This window comes from Aptenodytes patagonicus, chromosome W, assembly GCF_965638725.1.
Source record: "Aptenodytes patagonicus chromosome W, bAptPat1.pri.cur, whole genome shotgun sequence".
In the NCBI taxonomy this organism is placed as follows: Eukaryota; Metazoa; Chordata; class Aves; order Sphenisciformes; family Spheniscidae; genus Aptenodytes; species Aptenodytes patagonicus.
The window spans coordinates 33,738,402-33,754,987 of NC_134981.1; the positions used below are offsets into that span (position 1 = coordinate 33,738,402).

The 16,586-nt window shown below is 40.5% G+C and overlaps 1 protein-coding gene across 1 annotated transcript in view; it reads left to right on the forward strand.

Moving 5' to 3' along the window:
- Window positions 1-16,586, forward strand: part of LOC143171851 (E3 ubiquitin-protein ligase TRIM23-like) — a 40,360-nt gene that overhangs the window by 20,837 nt on the left and 2,937 nt on the right. Inside the window, 6 exon segments of the mRNA XM_076360951.1 lie at window positions 5,218-5,339; window positions 6,227-6,279; window positions 6,281-6,491; window positions 7,100-7,282; window positions 7,920-8,135; window positions 11,237-11,371. Coding sequence (XP_076217066.1) covers window positions 5,218-5,339; window positions 6,227-6,279; window positions 6,281-6,491; window positions 7,100-7,282; window positions 7,920-8,135; window positions 11,237-11,371 — 920 coding nt within the window.

Genomic DNA, 16,586 nt, shown 5'->3' on the forward strand with positions numbered 1-16,586 from the left:
TTTTGTTTTTGTTTTTTGGTTTTTTTTTTTACCATGACTAGCAGAAGTGCACTAAAGGGTTGGATCATATTCTTAGATTGATATGTTTGCATGAAGTATGAAACATACTTGAATTACAGAAGCAGTATGCAGCTGCAGTTTTGTCCAGATAGTGGTGTACCACACTCTAAAAAGTAACTGCAGCTGCCTCTTCTTGTCTTATGAACACAGTTCAAAAGTTCCGTAATAAAATAGATGAGTCAATTTCTGTTCATACAGATTCTATTTAAATACAAGGTGGCACTTCCAGGCACCTTCTTAGCTACGTAACTGTACATGTGTCACTACCCCAGGCACTACTGGTAACGTTGTGCCTTCTGTCATTCTACTCAAAGCTAGCAAAACACCTGTATTTCTTTTTCTGAAGTTTGCAGTTTGTGTACACTTCTGTAAACATCTGATAAAGAGATAAGGGCAATGTTATGTGATAAAACTAATGTCCTTCACATCTTGCCTTCCTTTCAGTGCACAAAAGAAGTGCTCTATTAGTATTCAGTGGTAATGTTGGATGTAATTAACTTCTTGAGATTGTCTTTGTTCTCAGATATGTAGTTCCAAGAGCTGGTGAAAATAATTTGTTATGAGATCATAGGCATTGATGGGTTAACTCTGTGATATTTGTTAGGAAAACAGGATGTTTGGAGGTTTAATGGGGATTGGTTTATATATCTCTGTTCTACCAATTTTGGTGAACTGATCATAATAAAATCCCTATGACAACAGCAGAAGACATCTTTTTTTGAGTTCATCATAGTGTTGAGGCAGGAGGAAGAGCACATGTGTTTCTTTACTTGTCCCTTCCAAATCAGGAATCATTAACAAGTAATTACACCCTGTACCTGGATTGGCATGTACTGATGCTATATATGAACAGCCTTGTTAGTGTCAATTAGGACTTAAACTGATTCTAAACTGTGCGGTAATAAGGGTTTAGTTTGGGCATCAGACAACTTCAAAAGATGATCTGCCCCTGATTTTAAAGAAGGGGAGGAAAAAAAAAAGAGAGAGGGGGGAAAAAAACCCAAACCCACAGAAATCACTCATTCTGGAAATTCATAGTGAATTCAACACTAAGCTCCATTAAAAACACCTCTTTATTCTCAGATCATCCAGCTGCAATTGGTCATTCTTGATATCCAAAAGTATATAGTCATGATTCAGCAGTGGTAGTTGGCCTATTGCAGTTAATCAAATATAACTCTCTAGATGTTGTATATTGAGGAGAACCTCAGATTCTGTATACTCAGTCCTTGAAAATGGCAAACATCCCATTTGAGGAATATCTGATAGCATACAACTAAAATATGTATTTTTAATTTTATATATAACAACTCTGCTGAGAGGAAGTTGCTAGATGTTTTCTGCATTAGAAGTAAATAATTAATTCAGAGAGAGAATGAGAAAAGAATGAGCAAACCAGCTGGAGGGCAGCTTTGCAGAAAAGGACCTGGGGGTCCTGGTGGACTTGGTGTGCCCTTGTGGTAAAGAAGGCTGTCGTGGTTTAACCTCAGCCGGCAACTAAGCACCACACAGCCGCTCGCTCACTCCCCCACAGTGGGATGGGGGAGAGAATCGGAAGGGTAAAAGTGAGAAAACTCATGGGTTGAGATAAAGACAGTTTAATAGGTAAAGCAAAAGCTGTGCACACAAGCAAAGCAAAACAAGGCATTCATTCACTACTTCCCATTGGCAGGCAGGTGTTCAGCCATCTCCAGGAAAGCAGGGCTCCATCACGCGTAATGGTTACTTGGGAAGACAAACGCCATCACTCCAAATGTCCCCCCCTTCCTTCTTCTTCCCCCAGCTTTATATGCTGAGCATGACGTCATATGGTATGGAATATCCCTTTGGCCAGTTTGGGTCAGCTGTCCTGGCTGTGCCCCCTCCCAGCTTCTTGTGCACCTCCAGCCTTCTCAGTTGGTAGAGCATGGGAAGCTGAAAAGTCCTTGACTAGTGTAAGCACTGCTTAGCAACAACTAAAACATCGGTGTGTTATCAACATTGTTCTCACCCTAAATCCAAAACACAGCACTGTACCAGCTACTAGGAAGGAAATTAACTCTATCTCTGCCGAAACCAGGACAGTATCCACCCCTTATTCTATACCATCTACGTCATGCTCAAGTCCCATATTTTCCAGTACAATCTCATTAACCACCCGCCCCGCTTTCCATCCTTTGATATAACACACAGATATTATTCCCTTAGTCTATGGACCACCCTTGTGGAATGTCTGTAAAATGTCCAGAAATGTCCATGAAATATCCATTGAGTTCATTTAGTCCGTGACTTTGGGCTCCATCTGTGATGGTGGTCACTCAGGCCAGGAGAGGTGGTGTGTTGCGTGGAGTTACTGGGTACCAAAGCCAGCTCAGGTCAGGTCACTGCTGCACTTGCACTGCTTCTTGTAAGGCTTGTCCTCCACTGGTTCGGGTGGTTCCTGCTATAGTAATTTCTATAACATGCAACTCAAAACATGGGTTACAACAATTTAAAGGTATTTCCATTACAATCTCCACCCCTGGTCCCTTTGGGCCAGGTTATAGGGTTTAACATTGCAATGAACTCCTCCCCTTGCTCCTAGCCTGGCTAGCAACAAGGGGTTCCTGCTATAGTAATTCCTACAACATGCAACTCAAATCATGGGTTACAACAATTTAAAGATGTTTCCATTACAATCTCCACCCCTGGTCCCTTCGGATCAAACCATAGGGTTTAACATTGCAATGAACTCCTCCCCTTGCCCCTGCTCTGGCTTGGACTTATCCACAGACTGCAGTCCCTTAGGGTTGTACCTGCTCCAAGTGGAGCCTTATCTATGAGCCACAGTCTCTCCAGGGGTACACCTGCTGCAGCATAGACTTATCCACAGTCACTTTGAGATGCACCTGTTCCAGCATGGCCTTCTCCATGGGCCACAATGTCTTCAGAGATATACCTGCTCCAGCATGGCCTTACTCGCAGCCACAGTCCCTTCAGAAGTAAACCTGCTGTAGCACAAATGTAACCGCGGCCACAGACGCTTCGAGATGTACCTGCTCTGGCATGGGCTTATCCACAGGTCACAGTCCCTTCGACTCGAGTTCACACTGGAGTTCCAGCCTGCCCAGTACAGCAGCACAGAAACAGCAGCGATGCCCTGGCCATCTGCCAGCCCAAGCGCATGGCCATTGCTGTTATCAAAATGTTCCCAGGCACAGTAGAAGGCAGGCCCAGGCAGGCACCGTGCTTGCACACGCAAGCAAAGCAAAACAAGGAATTCATTCACCACTTCCCATCGGCAGGCAGGTGTTCAGCCATCTCCAGGAAAGCAGGGCTCCATCATGTGTAACAGTTACTTGGGAAGACAAACGCCATCACTCCAAACGTCCCCCCACTTCCTTCTTCTTCCCCCAGCTTTATATGCTGAGCATGACATCACATGGTATGGAATACCCCTTTGGCCAGTTTGGGTCAGCTGTCCTGGCTGTGCCCCCTCCCAGCTTCTTGTGCACCTCCAGCCTTCTCAGTCGGTAGAGCATGGGAAGCTGAAAAGTCCTTGACTAGTGTAAACACTACCTAGCAACAACTAAAACATCAGTGTGTTATCAACATTGTTCTCACCCTAAATCCAAAACACAGCACTGTACCAGCTACTAGGAAGGAAATTAACTCTATCCCTGCTGAAACCAGGACAAAGGCTAACAGTATCCTGGGCTGCATTAGAAGGAGTGTTGACAGAAAGTCCAGGGAGGTGATCCTTCCCCTCTCCTCAGCACTGGTGAGGTCACACCTGGAGTCCCGTGTCCAGTTCTGGGCTTCCCAGTACAAGAGAGATGTGGAGCTACTGGAAAGAGTCCAGTGAAAGGCCACTAAGATGATGAAGGGACTGGAGTATCCCTCATATGAGGAAAGGCTAAGAGAGCTGGGACCGTTCAGTCTGGAGAAGAGAAGGCTTAGGGGGGGAATCTCATCAATTTTTATAAATATCTGAAGGGAGGGTGGAAAGAAGACAGAGCCAAGCTCTTTCCAGTGTGTCCAGTGACAGGACAAGAGGCAATGGGCACAAACTGAAACACAGGAAGTTCTGCCTGCACATAAGGAAACACTTTTTTACTGTGAGGGTGACCGAGCACAGGCACAGGTTGCCCAGAGAGATGGTGGAGTCTCCATCCTTGGAGATCTTCAAAAGCCATCTGGACATGGTCCTGGGCAACCAACTCTAGGTGACCCTGCTTGAGCAGGGGGTCTGGGAAAGGTGACATCCAGAGGTCCCTTCCAACCTCAACCATTCTGTGATTCTGTAATGACTAAAAAGTAATAACCCAGCGCTCAAAGATGATGCCTCATCTCTGAGGCACCTTTACCCTGCAACAGAGAAAATGTCTTTAAATTTATGACAGTGATGCTGAAAAAAGTCAAGGGATGATATTTTCTTGAAGAAGCAATCACTAGGGTTCTCATATACTACATAATCTATGCAGGTAGCATTTAGCAGCAGTCATTGGGATGCAATTCTGGTTTTGCTTCTCATTACATTGCTTCATGTTAACCTCTACAAAATGAGGATGATACAGGAGTAGACATGGACTTCTGGTTTGCTCTAGGGAGTATGAGATATCTTCTTTTTTGCTGTATTAACTAGTGTTGTATGTGGGTCCTTCTTTATGAATGTTGTTTTAACTCTTATTCAGGTTTTTACTGGACTGAGAACTGCAATAGGTGTTGCATCTTGTGATTCAGGGAATGAGGTTTGTCAGTGTGAATTCTTCACAGCTTCTGTTAGTACGGTAGAAATGTTCACTGTACATAGTTACACAAAATGTATTAATTTTTATGATACACATTATAGTGTGTGTGTTCCCTGTAGTCCTTAGTTGTTAGCTATCACAGATTATTTTATAAGTGTTTTTACTGAGTTTTTGTAAATTTTAATAATCTTGGCATCTTTTAAGTAGGGAAAATCTGCGTAAATATTAAATAGTTCCGTGATGGAAGGAAGGAAGAGGATGGAAAGGCAGTGTGAGCTTACATAGAAAAAGTGGTAGTTGTATCTCACTCTAACTAATATCACTGTAGTTAATGCCCTCTTAATATTTGTCAGAATCTTACCTGTGGTTTGTGGAGCTTGTCATGATGGTATTTGCTTGAGGTTTTTCTTCCTCTCCTCCCCTTCATTTAACTCTTCCTCAAAAATAGGAGATTCTGGTGTCTGGGGCTTGAAAAAGAATTTTGCTTTGTTGGAATTCTTGGAATGGTTGCAGAATGGACCTGCTGGGCAATGTGGGACAGCAGAAGCAGCTATTGGTCTATCTGGAGAGGTACTGAGTTTTAAAAAAGCAGAAAAGTTTTTTACATTTGCTTAAAATTATCTTTAGATAAAAAAAAAAGAAATTCAGTTCCTTGCCAAATTTAATTTCACTAATAATGCTGTTGTTTTCTTTCAGTATCTAGTATTAAGGCTTTAATTAATTGCTTCATAATTAAATGCTAATATGCACTGACTAAAGCAGAAAATAAAAAGTTATTGCCATGCATGTATACTCTTTTCCCCTTTTTTAGGCTTTTAAGATTCTTAGAAAAGGTTACTCATTTGGATATTTTAGTTATAGTGATTTAAGGATAGTTTTCTAAAACTTCTTAGAAACTCTTCCTAAAGACTTCAATTCTTCCCAAGTAGTTGCCTTTTATAGTCATTTGATATCACTACATCATGTGATAGCACTTCATTATCAAAACTGGCTGCTTTAATCATCCCAGTATTAACAATTGGTATGCAAAAAGTATCATGCAGTGCCATTCTAGGAATAGATAAGTGCCCTAAGTGCAAATTTGTCCATTGGTGTTTTGTCTGTATGTAACTGTAATTCTTTGTTCTGTAATGCCTGCTTTGGAGGAAATGACTGGAGCGTGAATTATTTTAGCCTCCAAACCTTTACAACTTCCACTGAAGTTTGGATTTATAGAACCACTGAACACCTCTAGATTAATTTATTGGAGTTGACTGTAAAGGAAACTGACTTTTATTTTTTTAAAATTTATTGAGAACTTAAAATGAAGTTTCCAAAGTAATCCAAATATTTATTAGCATGTAACTTTTAAGGAAAGTCTATTTTCGGGCTTATATTGGTGGCAGGTCTTCTGATTTTCCCCCAGTTATTGGGATCAAATATTAACAACTTCAGTTTTGTCTTTTTTTTTTTGTTAGAGTATCATTCATTGCAATGAAGATGAAGCCCACGTTGTATCTGTTTATTGCACTTTGTGCCACTCACCTGTGTGTAGACTGTTCCCAGCTTACTCATTCTACAAAGACACTAGCAAAACACAGGCGTGTACCTCTTGCTGATAAGCTGCATGAGAAGACCATGTGCTCCCAACACCAAGTGCATGCTTGTTTAGAAGAGGGCTGTCAAGCCAGTCCTCTTATGTGTTGTGTCTGCAAAGAATATGGGAAGCATCAAGGTCATAAGGTACTGCTAAGAACCTGTTTCTAGTCATGCCATGGGGGTGGCTTGCATAATTATTTATCCAATTAAAGTACAAAAGATTATTAAGAAAGGAGGGTAGATTCTTGATATGTCTTTATAGAAGTAACTTCATACTGTTTTTTCCTTTTCCCTTCATTTCAGATAACTGTCATGCTAAAATTACAAGGAAAAAAAGCCCAACATTATTTCTAAGACCACAATAAGTTATTTATATATTAAGATGGACAGTCCCTTTATTTGATGCTTTTCTGAACTTCTCACAGCATCGAGTCACCAGTTCTGAAAGTTGTTTTCATCATGCAAATACTAGGCTCACTCAACCCGGTGCAGTCCAACCACCCTACTTTTTTTATAAGTGATTATGGGAAACAGGCAAATTCGTATGTTTACTTGTGTAATTGCTAGATGCCTATCTTAGTCTCAGCATAATCTGTAACTCCTGATTGCATTTAAAATTGCAAGATGGTTTTAAATTCTTACTTGTCTTTCCTAAAAATGTATATATTTTTTTAAAATACATAGTAAAATAAAAAAGTTTATTAAGGAAGATATTTATGCTTGATCTTTGATATGTTGCTTTTAATTAATAGCATTCTGTCTTGGAACCAGAAGCAAACCAGATTCGTGCATCCATATTAGACATGGCCCACTGTATAAGAACCTTCACAGAAGAAATCTCAGATTATTCCAGAAAACTAGTTGGAATTGTTCAGCATATAGAAGGAGGAGAACAAATAGTTGAAGATGGAGTTGGAATGGCCCATAGTGAACACATATGCTTTTTTTTTTTTCCCACATGCACTGAATATTTGCTTTTTGTAATAACTGAGATGTAGTTTATGAGGTTGTTTTTAATCTTCTAACAAATGAAGAATTTTTCAGGGCAGTAAATGATAACATACCTTATTACAATGTGTGCCATTTTAAGGAATTTCTTTGAAAATGATACATAGGTTTTGTAAGACAAGACCTTAAGTTCTTATCTCTGCCAAGTTGGTATTGAGGCTTAAGACAGCAGATAGAGGGGACCTTGTAGTCCGTTACAATGTTTTTAGTTTACTTAAAAATAGAGAGGCAGTAGGGAAAGCTGTGTAACTGCAAGTACAATATTGAAGTACTGTGACAGATTGCACATCTGTTTTCAGGTGCTATGATACTATTGAAGCTTTTTTCCCTGGTCATTTCTACTAAGGTGTGTATCTATACAAATAAGCTACTTGATTATTGGAGTAACTTCTTGGAGGATCTTGGTCTTAGGGCTGTCTAGACTTTCTGTATAACTGGGACTTGAACTGTGAGGTAGCCAAGCAGATGTGAACATAAGCTAGAAATTGGAATAAAATGAAAAATGAACTTCTGGAATCAGCTGGTGTCCTTAATCCTCTTGATTTCTCAACTGCAACACTGTAGGTACCAGGGACTGCAGAGAATGCTCGCTCATGTGTTCGAGCCTATTTTTCTGATCTTTGTGAAACCCTTTGTCATCAGGAGGAAATGGCTCTTAGTGTTGTTGATGCTCATGTGAGAGAGGAGTTGATTTGGCTTAGACAACAGCAAGAAGACATGACCATCCTCTTGTCACAGGTTTCAACAGCTTGCCTTCATTGTGAAAAGACTTTACAACAGGCAGGTTGGCAAGTGAGCCGTAACATTGGATAAGATACGTGGAACTGCAAATTAAGTTTAGGCTACAAACAAAAAGGTTAAATGGTACTCAGCATTTTTTTTTCCTTTACAATGTTAAAAAAATAATGGTATAACATGAGATTGGAAGTATTCATTACAACGGGGTGTTAGACAAGGATAATCAGTACAAAAGCATCAAGTCCTCCAGTTGCTGGAAATCCCGTGGTGTGACTCTCTAGTCTGGAGTAATTTCTGGTTATTTGTGAGGTTAGTGGGAAGGAGATATGAAACTGAAGCAAAAAACCTACAAGATTTATAGGAAGGATTTTATAGTTGCAGTTACTAGTATAAGTGTTGGAGGATAGTTGTCATGTGAGGCTGGTAGGAAAAAATGTGTTTTGGACTAAATAACTTGCTGTAGCACTTGCAATACAGATAATTCAAGATCATATTAAATGTGTGAAGAAAGTGGCTATATGAGAGTATCTGGTTGGTCCATTATTCACTTGATTTAATGACAGCAAAAAGTAGATAGTATATGCAGTGAACAGTTGTATTGGGTTTATGTGGCAAGGTTTAGGTAGCGGGGGGGACTGCAGGGGTGGCTTCTGTGAGAAGATGCCAAAAGCTGCCCCCATGTCCAGTGCCAGCCAGTTCCAAGACAGACCCGCCACTGGCCAAGGCTGAGCCAATCAGCGACGGTGGTAGCACTTCTGTGATAACATATTTAAGAAGGGGGAAAAAATGCTGTGCAACAGCAGCCAGGAGAGAGGAGTGAGAATATGTGAAAGAAACAACCCTGCAGACACCAAGGTCAGAGAAGAAGGAGGGGGAGGAGGTGCTCCAGGCACCAGAGCAGAGATTCCCCTGCAGCCTGTGGTAAAGACCATGGTGAGGCTGGCTGTCCCCCTGCAGCCCATGGAGGTCCACGGTGGAGCAGATATCCACCTGCAGCCCGTGGAGGACCCCACGCCAAAGCAGGTGGATGCGCCCGAAGGAGGCTGTGACCCTGTGGAGAGCCCGCGCTGGAGCAGTCTGTTCCTGAAGAACTGCAGCCCATGGGAGGGACCCCACGCTGGAGCAGGGGAAGAGTGTGAGGAGGAAGGAGTGGCAGAGACAACATGTGATGAACTGACCGCAACCCCCATTCCCTGTCCCCCTGTGCTGCTCGGAGGGAGGAGGTAGAGAAATCAGGAGTGAAGTTGAGCCTGGGAAGAAGGGAGGGGTGGGGGGGAAGGTGTTTTTAGATTTGTTCTTATTTCTCATTATCCTACTCTGGCTTTTGATTGGCAATAAACTAAATTAAATTCCCTGAGTCGAGTCTGTTTTGCCCGTGATGGTAATTGGTGAGTGATCTCCGTCCTCATCTCAACCCACGAGCCTTTCATCGTATTTTCTCTCCCCTGTCCTGCTGAGGAGGGGGAGTGACAGAGCGGCTTGGTGAGCACCTGGCGGCTAGCCAAGGTCAACCCACCACAACAGTAAACTGAGCATGAGAAATTACTTCATTAATGTGTTATTTGTTCTAAATTTTTTTAACTTGTTTAGAGATAGTGTCTGGTTGCTTATTCAAATGTACATTTAACCATGCAAATGTTCCCATCGTTAATGGGTGGATATTAATCTTCTTTTTGTGTTGTGTTCCTGTATGCTGCAAAGCAGCTGCTGGGATGATATATGAATAATATAAATATTCTTTATATATTACATTACTCTTTTATAATTTATATTCTTACAGGACTAAGAGAGGTCAAAGAAAAAGGTGGGATTTTTTTAAACTGCAGAGCTATTTAGTATCTTTTAGTATTAAGGAAGAATGACAAGGCCTTCACACTTCCATCGCAATTTTAAATAAATCTTTTTTTGTAAATGTGAGTTTCTTTAATTAGAGTATTTCTATTTAAAATGCTTTATTTCCAGCCATCATATTTACGTTGTGTTTGGTTGTATTAAGTAAGTTACTGAAGGAAAGGCATACATTTGTTTTCTTATCATAGAATCATAGAATCATTAAGGTTGGAAAAGACCTCTAAGATCATCGAGTCCAACCGTCAACCCAACACCACCATGCCCACTAAACCATGTCCCTAAGCGCCTCATCTACACATCTTTTAAATACCTCCAGGGATGGGGACTCAACCACTTCCCTGGGCAATGGTTCCAATGTTTAACCACTCTTTCAGTAAAGAAATTTTTCCTCATGTCCAATCTAAACCTCCCCTGGCACAACTTGAGGCCATTTCCTCTCGTCCTATTGCTAGTTACTTGGGAGAAGAGACCGACACCCACCTCGCTACAACCTCCTTTCAGGTAGTTGTAGAGAGCGATAAGGTCTCCCCTGAGCCTCCTTTTCTCCAGGCTAAACAACCCCAGTTCCCTCAGCCGCTCCTCATAAGACTTGTTCTCCAGACCCTTCACCAGCCTCGTTGCCCTTCTCTGGACACGCTCCAGCACCTCAACGTCCTTCTTGTAGTGAGGGGCCCAAAACTGAACACAGTATTCGAGGTGCGGCCTCACCAGTGCCGAGTACAAGGGCACGATCACTTCCCTACTCCTGCTGGCCACACTATTTCTGATACAGGCCAGGATGCCATTGGCCTAAAAATTTTCGCTGGGCGCTTGGCACCAGAAGCAAGAGCCCCCCTCGGGGCTCGCCCCCCCGCCTCACCGGGTAAGTGAAAAAACGATCAGAGTAGTAGTATTTCACCAGCGGCTGGGACGCCAGCAGGCGGGTCGCTCCGCGCCGCTGAGCGCGCGCCTGGCCTCCCACTTATTCTACACCTCTCATGTCTCTTCACAGCACCAGACTAGAGTCAAGCTCAACAGGGTCTTCTTTCCCCACTGATTCCGCCGAGCCTGTTCCCTTGGCTGTGGTTTTGCTGGAGAGTAGGTAGGGACAGTGGGAATCTCGTTCATCCATTCATGTGCGTCACTAATTAGATGATGAGGCATTTGGCTACCTTAAGAGAGTCATAGTTACTCCCGCTGTTTACCCGCGCTTCATTGAATTTCTTCACTTTGACATTCAGAGCACTGGGCAGAAATCACATCGCGTCAACACCCGCTGCGGGCCTTCACGAAAGTTTTCTTTGTCTATTTAGGATGACTGCAGAGTAGTGTTGGCCAAACAGGAAATTACAGGATTGCTAGAAACATTACAGAAACAACAGCAGCAGTTTACAGAACTTGCAGATCACGTACAGCTGGATGCTAGCATACCTGTCACTTTTACAAAGGTATTCTTAATCTCATGAAAACATAGCTATCCACTTTATGAAGTCCCAAATGTATCTTAAAAGAAAGCAGGAATAATGTATGTTTGTTATGATGCTGTATTTGTTGCAGCAAATTCAGGCAGTTCAGCATCAGTAAGAGCCACAGCGTCTTATCGTATGATGAGTGCCATCTGGTATTTAAACAACAAAACCACTGTACTGTTAATTAGTGTGAGAAACATTTGTTTAATATTGGCTACATCAGTAGCTTTGAACATCAGCTGCTTTCTTTTAAATATTTAAGATAGTATTTGTGAATTCTAGAAACACCTTTCTTTGGAAACATCCCTGATTTGTTATACATTCAACTCGGACCAGGAATCTACCCCTTTTTTTTCATGTTTCTTTGGCTTTTTCATGCAGACAGCATAACTTTTGCAGAATGCTTATTATTTTATTTCCTGAATATTGCACACCCATTTTAAAATACAAAAATGCCATTATGTATTTCAGTTTATAATAGTCAAAATAATGTATTTCTTTCAATTTGTTAAATGGTGATTTGTCTTATATTTGCTTTGTATTCACTGATATTTTGGACACAGTTCATCTTCTAGGTAGCTTTTTTATTGCTTTAATATCATTTCAATACCACCTATTCTTTGAAAGGGATGAAATTATTTGGAGTTTGATAATGGTGATTCTTTTCACCTAGTAGAGCAAATAAGTTTGAGAATCTAAAGGACAAGAAAAACTTTGATTTACTGGGTTTGTGGGGGTTTTTTTGTTTTGTGTGTGTGAGGTTTTTTGTTCCGAATGACTGAAAGAGGAATAGGATCTATTGTTGCTGAGATGAAACTGAGGATTTAACTGTTGCTGTTGAAGCCTTCATTTTAAGGAAATGGATGCTTCCATGGGGATTCTGTTCCAGTCATTTTGTATTAATTATCAGTATTGCTATCAACATCTGTGTCCTAGTATGGCATTCTCGTAAGAGATTTCACACCATGTCCTTTTGGAAAAAAATTGTTTGATTTAATTTGGTGTATTCCTGTTACTTCTGCAACAAAGTAGGTAATTCAGAAGTGGTGTGTGTGTTTTCTGTTGTTTTCTACAGATTCATCATCAATTGCTGTTCTTAATTAGTGTTCTCAGAATAATTAATAATTAGTGTTCTTTAGAAGTGTCTAGGTCTTGTCTTTTTGCACATGTTGCATTTCTATAGTAAACATCAACATCAGACATCAACATATTCCACTTGTTGATGTCAGAAATTCAATTTCTTCCAAATAATTTGTTTTGTAACTTCAGTATGTTTCAGTTTCCATGTAATAACTGCTTTGTCTCAGGTAGGTAGGTGAAGGTTGCAGTCAACAGATCTATAAATGCAATATTTTCACCTCTGCCTCTCCCTCCCCTATTTGGCAGAGACTGGAGGTAGTAGGGTCAGGAAGGCCTCTTCTGCAAAACCTTGGTCAAACTGAAGTGATGTTCCATTAATGAAGCAGCATTCACATTTCACAGAAGATAAATTATATTCTGTGTATTCAGAGTTGATTGATGCTGCCATCTTACAGGGCTGAGTCAGAGAGGTGTTTTGGATGTCTGGTTTTGCCCTTAGGAGCTGTTAATCTGACTCAGAAATTTTTGATTGGGAATTTCTGAGCATTTGGAAAGAGAATGTTTGCAGCCAGCTAAGCTGTAATAGGAGATCTGAAATAGGTCTAGGCTTGGGGGACCCAGAAGTCTTCGAGTGTCTCTCTACACCTCAGCATTCTTTGGAAAGAAATGGGGCTTATTTGTTTTCTCCTGTCATGAATTGGGATTTTATGAAATCTTCTGAAGCTTAGATTCTAAATTTCAAAGGTGCCAAAGCAAATGTCATTTTTTCACAAAAACAGCAGCAGCCATGAAAAAATAAGGTGAAAATAATGATTTCAGTCTCTTACTTTTTAATGTTTCCTCATTTCTGATAAAGTTTAAAGTTCTCCTTCTACACAATGGTGTTTGTTCATTTGGGGTTTTTTTTGAGTACTGCTGTGCTGATGGCCACTGTTGTGACTTATAGTGAGGCTTGTTGTACCTGAAAAGTCTGTGCCTGGCAACAGATTTCAGACAAAAATAAAATGGGATTTATCTTCAGATCAAAAACTAAACTGTTATTATATCACTGAAAAGGTCTTTCTCAGGATCTCTCGTGCTGAAGGCTGCATCCATTATAAATTTAAAAAAGCATTTCAAACGGTACCAGATCAGAGGAACATGACATTTCCATATCCAGTGAAGGTTATGGACTCAGAGATTTAAGGAGGGGAAGGAGAAGTCCTTTTCACTATTCAAAATTAGTAGGTTTTATCCACATTTGTTTCACAGATGACATGAAAAACATGAATAGTGCTGTTTCGTCCTTCTAAACCATCAAGGGAAATGCCACATATAAAGCTCTGAAGGGAGGATTTGAAGAATTCCAGGACAAGATACTGAAAATCTTTCATGAAATATGTTAGTATATAATATTTTATCCAAATATTGTTAATATATTGTTTCCAGTGGATCCTTCTTTACATATGCATTTATGAGGACTTTGATCAAATATTTAGCTTGTTGGCAAGGAAATGGCTCCTCATCTAGGAGTGTGATCCTTGTTTGAAGAGAGAGGTTGCTGCTGTGTCCTGGTCAAATGAGAGCAGTGGCTATGGAGTGTTATATACAGGAATAGTAATTGGTCATCCTAAATATTTGTGTGTACATACTGGGGAGAGGGAAAACAATTAAGAAAACAGTACCTGTGACAGTAAAGAGCACTTATCCCTCACTATTAAAGCAAGTATGGGAAACTGCTAACCCTTACCAATACCAAGAGTACCCAAGAAGACAGTAATCTAGCAGAGGGAAAGCACTTAACACAATCTTTAAGTAAACCTATATACAGCTTTTGTCACGTCAACAAATTTCTTAAGAGGGACAAAGGACAAGGACAAAAAGCAAGAGATTCTAGCTGTTGTGTGGATTTTTCTTTTGCGGTTTCTGTACTGAGATTTAAGAAAACACCAATGGTTTTACTTGAACAGAAGTCACAGGTTACCTGTTTTTAAGCATGCTATCAAGTTATGCACCTGCCAGAAATACAGACGTGAAAGGGTTCTACTGGTCAGATTTTTTTAAATAACACTTCTGATTAGAAGTGCTGATATAGTTGATGCAGAGATTTTTTTTTTTTCACCTGTCAATTTCTAGCTGTTATCATCAATAGTCGGTTATCTCTGACTTGTATTATAAGTGCTACATGTTGTTTTCTGAGTAGAAATTTGTCTTGCATAGTTCTTCCTGAAGTGACAGAACTACTCACACAAAAAATGGAAATTTGGTGTCCTTCTCAGATTGCATTTTGATTCCTTTTGAGAAAATACAAACATATTGAAACAACCTGTTTTCATTCTAAAGCTTACAGAAAGCAAACTGCAATAGGATGGCTAAAATTGACAGAATCATTCATCTCCACTTCCCTGATGCTTTAAGCTGCCCAGGCCAGCACTGCCTCTGCCCTCCAGCTGTGGGAGCTGTAGAGGTGACTGGTGCTTCTAGTGGAGCCCTGAGAAAATGGCCAGGCTGGCTCACTGTCAGCAAGCTCTGGCCATAGCCAGGGTGCCACCTCCAGCAAGAAACCGATACCTTATCAACTCTATTCAGAGCTGCCTCTTTTCTTCCTCCTTCCTTTTAGGTACAGAGAAGAACTGGGGAGATTCATACCCAGAAATTTTAGACAAGATCAGAACTGAGGCGTGAGTGTGAAAAGGGTGCTGGAGGCATGGCATTTTTTAGGTTCTTCAGTGCCTTTTTGCATACTTCTTTGTGTTCTTTCTCTTTGCCCGCACCTTTCCTGCTGACATGCTTGCCAAGAATCTGCCTGCAGGTTTTTCTTCTCCGGAAGGAGGTAACCCTTTGTGATAACATGCTGTGTTGCAATGTTGTCACTGAATTTGGCAACTTCAGCTCTGAATCAAAAAAATCTAGAAATTAGAGGAAACTTATTAAAAAGAAAATAAGTCTCAATGTTTTATTTTCCAAATCTCAAATATTCAATTAGTCTTTTGGTTTTGGAGCATCTGTCTTGTGTAGTATCAAAACTCTAGTGCTGATACTGCTCAGCTTGTACAAGTTTTATTTCAACAGATTCAAAGCAAATAAAGTAGGTTTTTCACAACAAATAGTTAGCCTGTAGAGTTCTATGCCAAGGATCTTCTGGGCCTTAAATGTCTGTAGTTTCAAGAAGCAGACAGATTCATAGATGAATAATACATCGAGATCTGTTAGTTGCAGAAACTGCACTGTTGGCTCAGTAAGTCCATGAGCTGCAAGCTGTTAGACACAGGGAGGGTATTTAGGGGAGTTATCACTATATGCTTTCCCTGTTCCTTACTTTCACATGTATCAATCATTACCCAGTTTCAGACAACATGCTAGATTAGATGGACCTTTGATCTGACTCCTACTCCTACACCTTTTCTCTCTCTCTCCCTCTTTTTTTTTTTTTTAGAAAGCAGTTTCCCAAGGTGTTTTTACTCTCTTTGGAGATTGCAATAGCATAAGGTCATTGAATTAAGCTGTATTGATTATTCTGGCAGTATGCTACTTAATCTGTGACAGAGGGGAGAATGGAGTTGCATGTCATGATGACATACATCCAGCTATATAATGGATCTTGTGTGTATCTCTCTCTCTCTCATCACATGATGCAATGTTTATACATCTGGTCACGCTGGTGCACGTTGGTCTTGTACCAGGAGAGGTTGTAGTACTTTTGCATATGATAAATAACATTTCTATTGCAAGAAGAAATAAAAAGCTGTGTGGGGTAGACACAGTTTTTTGTGTATTGCCCAGCACAGGTGCTGTCCAGATTTTGCAAGAAAACAAATATATTGCCACATAGTTCTGATGATTGAAACTCTGGTGTTTCATCAAGATAGCATTTATAAGTACTTCAAAAATATGTTTCAGGGATACACAGTAATCTTAGCCTATGCTGTTTTGTTTTACAGTTTACGTTTTGCTGCTTTATATTAGTAATGCCACTTGATCGCATTGTTAGCCTCAGCTCATTCAATACTCAAGGTAGCTTGGTCTAAACTACAAATAGGAAGTTGATTTTCTTTCCTTGCCTCCAAGCAAGACTTGGGTTTTTTTGTTAGTTTTTCTTCACTATTTCAAATTACTGCTTAATGCCAATAATGTT